The sequence below is a fragment of the Fopius arisanus genome, unplaced genomic scaffold (genome assembly GCF_000806365.1).
Source record: "Fopius arisanus strain USDA-PBARC FA_bdor unplaced genomic scaffold, ASM80636v1 scaffold00139, whole genome shotgun sequence".
NCBI lineage: Eukaryota > Metazoa > Arthropoda > Insecta > Hymenoptera > Braconidae > Fopius > Fopius arisanus.
Window position 1 is genome coordinate 152,080 of NW_011887878.1, and position 6,471 is coordinate 158,550.

The 6,471-nt window shown below is 37.0% G+C and overlaps 1 protein-coding gene across 2 annotated transcripts in view; it reads right to left on the minus strand.

The window, feature by feature from the left end:
* Pp2A-29B (Protein phosphatase PP2A regulatory subunit A) overlaps nt 1–5,264 on the minus strand; it is a 41,226-nt gene extending 35,962 nt beyond the window's left edge. The window contains exons 1-3 of one of the 2 annotated variants that reach the window (XM_011314002.1): nt 5,183–5,264; nt 4,881–4,983; nt 3,508–4,080 (exon numbers count right to left, since the gene is read on the minus strand). In XM_011314002.1, the coding sequence (XP_011312304.1) occupies nt 3,508–4,080; nt 4,881–4,964 (657 nt within the window). In that variant the 5' untranslated portion in view covers nt 4,965–4,983; nt 5,183–5,264. The other variant, XM_011314003.1, reaches the window with a different exon arrangement.
* Nucleotides 5,265–6,471: the final 1,207 nt, after the last annotated feature.

Below are 6,471 nucleotides of genomic sequence, written 5' to 3' on the forward strand. Positions count from 1 at the left end.
AAAATTTGAAAGGAAAGCGCGTGGTGCTCTCTCTGTCTAACTGCGCCCCACTTCGTACACGCTGCTACTCCCACCCTGACTACGCTGGGCTCCACGCAATTGGGGTATTGTATAATAATGGGTCTAATAGGGTTTTATGGCCCCGGCTCCCGAGGATCCGACTTTGCCCATGCCTGTTCATATCCATTCGAAAGCCAACCGTCAATGAAATTAATGGAAAAATAAAAAAAAATAAAAAATAACATGTGAAGTAACAATCATGTCTTCTACCGTTAGAAATGGCCAACTGCTAATATAATATAGGCGACATGGGTGCAAAACGGACACGGAAAAATGAAGTCAATTCCAGAGAATTGTGCCATCATAGAATATTAAAAATGCAAATTCCGTTCGAAAAAAAACCAAACAATGTCAAAAACATATGCGAGCATTCGTCACGATAAAGAACAATTTCACGTCGTGAAAATAATGACTCGATAATGAAGTGAAACAATGAAACAAAAAAACGCAAACATGGAGCCTTCTGTTTATTTCATTATACCCGATTTGTAAACATCACTCGCTGCTTTGATATTTTGTGACTTCACATCGTAAAAATGAAAATTTCTCATGTAAAAATCCAAGGGCGCTGCAGCAGTTAATATCTTGGCTGTAAATATTTTTTCTCTCGTTTTCCGTAAAAAACAAAAATTGTCAATAAGTTATCAAGTCCGGTTAATTGAAAATTTGAGTTATTCTTTTCCTGAATAAAAAATAAAAACAGGGATTTATTGTATTACTGCAACTTAATGAAATGAACATTTCATTAAGTTGAAAATTTTCCCGTGTACTCTACGATAATTTCAGGATGTAAGAATTTATTAGCAACAACAGCTTTACGCAGTTCCCTACAATGGCATTCCTCGATTATTTTCATACGGTGCCCGTTTGGCCCCTGTCTCCCCTATTTTAGTCTAACAAAATAAAATTTGAACCAAAGATCGCCTTGGATAGATAGTCCACCCGGACCTTAATTTTATTTGTTTGTCTAAAATCAAAGATTTATTATTATGAATCTTTATTATTAATCAGCTATCTCCCATGGAACAACAAAAAAAACAGTAGTTTGATAAAGTTTGTAGAGAATATTGTTACGCCCTAACACCTTTTTCCCCTCCAAATATGACAAAGATTTTCTATTGAAGGCCACAATTTTTTTCCTGCCAGTTTATCACTTTTTACGTGTGTATAGTTCAATGATTTTACCTGGGTACCACAAATTCTGAGACGCTACGTGGTAGTTTTTTTCGTGTCACGGTGGTAATTTTTCTCGTACCGGTATATCAATTTCTATCTGTTTCAGTTTAATTTTTATATGGATGATCTCAAAATTTGTGAGTAGTTCAACGATTTTCAGTGACTGTTATGAGAAAATTAGTGGGATACCTGATTAATTTTATAGAAAAGTCAGGGTAGTTTCGTCGTATTTTTCTCTCCGAAGCCTAAGACAGTTACTTGATTTTCTTTCCTTCTTTTCTATTATTCAGGAGCAAGTACAATTTATCATCAAAGTTACAATCTGGATGTTGTCTGATTAAATTTAATTTTCTTGAATAAATGTACGATGACGGAATGCCATGAGATCAAGTATTACTCTCATTGTTTCTCTCTCTAAGAAAAATCATCGATCTCCAATCATCAGCTTTCTAGATTTGCACATAAGCGAAAAAAATCCCATAGGTTCAAAGAAATACATATTAATTTACTGAACGTAACCGGCTAATATGGCCATGGTATAGGTTGGTGGTAAATTTGCCGAATTCGAAAATTACAATGGTCTATTGTCTATGCATGTGAAATGCCATCATTTTTCCCATGCGACATACGAAAATACGCGGAGGCTGTAAGCATATGACAGCGAGGACGTGACAGGGAGCATATCCTTGACTGATTTTTTCAATTTTTCATCACCATCGAAAAATTGATGGTATGTTTCCCAACGGCTAGAACACATGCTGAAATCGCTGTATGTCAAATTTTGCATTGCCGATGTTTCAAATTAGGAAATTTGCTGAAAATTCTGGAGAATTTCTTATGATGAGATCTGTAGCTTGGAAATGTTCTTGATTGACATACTGTTTTTCAAGAAAAAAAATGAAATATCTCGTATATTCAGTATCGAGAGGTAATATGTATAATATTTTGATTGATTGAGATAGATTACATCAATCAGAATATTTGGAGATGTGAAAAATTGAAATCGGTTGGATACTAAAAATATTTTAGAAAGGTAATTTTGAATATTTCATAAGTTAATGATCTAATATTGTCATTTTTCAATCATAAATGGTTAATTGCCAGGAGTAAACTTCATGTTGAATTTCAAATTGGTGCGGAAATTTTACGAAACTAGCGGGCTAACAAAATTTTGTTAAAAAAACAGAAGAGATGAAATATCTAATAAACTAATGAGCCGATTCTGTCGTTCGCCGATACCAAACATTTCGATACCAAGAGGAAATTTAATGCCAAATCAGGGTGACCAGACGGCGAATTTTGTCAAAAATTTTTATTGATTTTTCCAGAGTAGGGTAGATCATAATAAGCTCTGAACGAAATATCAACTAGTTGGTTCGACAAGTGTCAATTCTTCGCGTGATTCACTTCACTGGATTAAGTGTGACTGTAAAAAATCAAAAAAACATTGTGAAAAAAAAAAGCCGTCTGGCAACTCTGTGCCAAATATCAAATTGATGAATCAATTCTGCGCACCATTACCGTGTTAACAAATTTTCTTTGGAAAAAAAAACAGAAAAATTTGAATATTTCGAAAATTTAGCGAGAACGAATATACATATTTGGATTGATTGAGGTAAAGTAGATCGAGATGAATATTTTGAAAAATAAAAATGTTAAATCAGCCTACTACTGTTGCAAATATTTGCAAAAAACTTGAAAAAGCAATTACTTTTTCTTTAAAATGTTAGTTCTGTTAGGATCCATGATACGAGAAAATTGCAGATTGTTTCGATTTTTTTTTTGGGTCTTACTGTTCTATTTTCTAAAATTCAATTTTCGAGAAAGGGCGGAAGGTGGGAGGGGTCAGACAAACATTGTGGTCAAACTTCGTATTTTAACGTGTTTCAAACCATTCTACATCATTTCCAATGAAAATTACAAAATGTCAAAATCGGGCGATTGCGAAGTTTCCCTTTGGCAGCAACAATGAACAGAATTGGATGAGCCAACTTTTGCATGAGGACATCATATCTTGGTTTTTAAGAGAGGAAGGTGATCGTGAGCCTAAGAAATGAAGAAAAGCCCTGACAATCATCGCGGATTGTTTGTTGATGGATTCGCTTGAATTTTGAGCTTTGCTACAAATATGATTGAGTTCAGTATGAGTCTAAACTTTCATAAAAAGGTGAAGTAGTGCAAAAATAATTCGGATCTGTTGACATGATTTTATGATCTTCTATTTCTTTCCCTTCCAACCCGTCCATAAACATATCCAACTTCATAGCTTACCTGTTCGTCTTGCGCCAGGATAACAAACATGGGTATCAAATCCGATTTTAAATATTCGATCTCCACGACCTTGGCAAATTCCCCCAGCTTAGAAGCAGCGGATCTTCTAACCATGGGAGTGTCATCTTGACAGAGATTTCGAAAATGGTTTCGTAGTTCTGCTTTCGTCGCTGGACTGACCCGGGGATAACAGACGCTGATCAATCCACAGGCCGAAGTTCTTGATGTGAACCAGTCCCCAGCAGCCAATCTCTGTACCAAAGGTACGAAATGCTCCTCCAAATATGAAGGATTGTGTTGTCCAGCGATATTCCTCAAGGACTCCACAGCTTTGTCTCTCACGACAGTTTCCTCGACTGCTGCCAGAGTCTCAAGAGGTGGTAGAAGACAGTGAACATGCTCAGGACCTCCGACCAGAGGCGTAAATGAGCCCAATTGCTCAGCAAGTGCCAAGAGAACCTCATCTTCGTCATAAATCGTCTCTGTGAGAAAGGGCATCAGCTCACTCCTGGTCCGATCAGCCCCCAGAGCCAAGGCAATTGTAGACAGCTTCTTGATTGAATTTAGTCGTAGCTAAAAGTGTAAAATTCGAAATGAAAAAAAAAAAAACAATTATAAGAAATACTGAATAAAGTAGTAATGATGGACTAAAATTTGAGACTTAACTTAACAGCGGCTGTTTTCGTTAAATTGTTTACAGAAAGAAGTGCTTATAAATGAATGTTAGAGAATTTTCATTTTTGTAATCGAAGAAATTTCTGCAGAAATAATTTTTGAGTACAACTAATATGTGGAGAAATGCTGAGAACAATTCCTATATAATTGAGAAAATTTCTTGAAAAAAAAATCTGCTCAAATTCCAATACAAACTCATTTCTATCGGCGTTTCCTGCTTTGCTAGCTTGCATCACTATACGCAGAAGTGAAGACTCCAAATGTCTTTTTCGTTATGTAAAGCTCTCACTAATGGGCCTTACAAAACGTGTCTATTAATTTTCGTTCATTATAGGAAAATTATTCCGGAAAGAAATGGTCGGTCATTTGACGAAATTCTATTATGCTCTCCGGACTCTGCTATTTATTGGGGACCAACCAATATAGAAATCATAAATCCATATCGATTTGCCAGCTCAGCGGTAAAGATCAATTATCTACTAAAATCATACAGTAGCAATAAGTCTCAAATTAACATATGAATCATTCACATTATGAGTGCAGTCTTAATAATGCGTTCGACGCTTCGTTGGATACTTCACACGTACAGGTTACGTGAAACTTATACGATCATAATTATAATCCACAACTCGGCCCTCCACATGCTTTTTCTATATTCTAAAACATCATTCATAGTTCTTTCACAGTATGAAACTCACCTGAACGTCTTCATTCTTCAATTCATCGATTAAAACTGCAATTGGATAAAGACTGTCGTCCGCTGATGAGTCGGCCGCGGCCATTTTGCTTCCTCGGAATACACTGGAATTGTTATTTGCCTCAGAGACCACACTTTCAAGTAGAATGGTGATATTTGTTCGGTTAAAAACGGGATTTCGATTTAATGGAAATGAGTTATTAACTTTAAGTTATTTGGAATGTACACAGCTCGATATTGATGACTCGACGTACCAAATAATGCGACACCGGGCTAAGCAGTCATATATATAACGAAAATTACCGAATATTCCAGGGATTGTAACAGGGTTTTCCAGGCCAAAGCAAATCGAGGAGGTTCAGCACAAAGACGTTTCACCAGTTATATTGGAGAGCGGTGGCGCCTGAACTAATCCGAACGTCATCAAGTCATACCAGAAACTATTAAAGAGGATTGGCATAAGTAGAGGCTCAGTTCAGGGGGTTTGACTGACCCCACAGGCATCGAAGTACCTCGCCTTACAGGAGGGAGGGCGCCACACGCAATGCTGGGGTGTACAGTCGGTCACTCAAGTTTGTGAACAAACTGAAGCTGCAACCCGTATAAAATACACAGGTTGCAACTTCAGTTTGTTCACGAACTTAAGTGACCGACTGTATGTCCGTCAGTCGACTAGCTACTCAGCAGTGATGCCAGACGAGCGCTAAAATCCCACGCGTGGGCTTTTCGTGCGCATCTTCTAAGGTATGATACAGGGAGGGCACTGTGCATTTGGAAGAAATATAATTTTTTTATTAACTTTTCAAACTTTTTTCTTCATAAATATTCAGGTGGTAATTTGGTGGAATTTAGGAGAACATAATTATAATTTGGGCGTAATTAGTTGTTGTTTAATAGATTTTTCCATTTTTACAATAATAATGAGCAGAAGTTATGATGAAACAATTCAAAAATAATTACAACCGATGGAGAATAGTTTGGTGGTCATTATAATCAAGGTTTCATAATTAAGGAGTAAATGGTTTTATTAATAAAAAATAAAAACGTACTTTTTTTGCGTACACTAAGTAAGGACACTTGCGCATGCGTAGTAGGCTTAAGGCAGGAGGAATTGACTTCATACTTATATCAGAGATTATAGGGGAAATTGCTAACGCCAATGGCGAAGCTTCAACCGCGAAATTGTCTGGCCGCCCGAGCCGAACTAATTTTGCGGGTGTACCTGTGAATCAAACAGGTCGCGAGGGCAAGAGTGTCGGTAATTTTTGGAGGGCGTGGGTATAGATAAAGCAGAGCGCGAGCCCGAGCGTGTCGATAATTCGGAAAGACCAGCAAACGCGCGAGTGTCGATAATTCCAGGAAATCGTGACGAAAGAAAACATCCCATATCGAGCGGAGTGGGGGTATGATGGAGAAACAATCGATGGACGGAATGTGAAAAATGAATTCACTTCTGTAAATTCGAAAAATTGTTCAACAAATTGGGGAAAAATTGTCTCGCAAATATATATTCAAACGATTGAGAATCGTGTGAAACGTGGAGATTTATGGGTCCCTCAGAACTTTTTTTTTTAATCGATATCTTTTTTGTT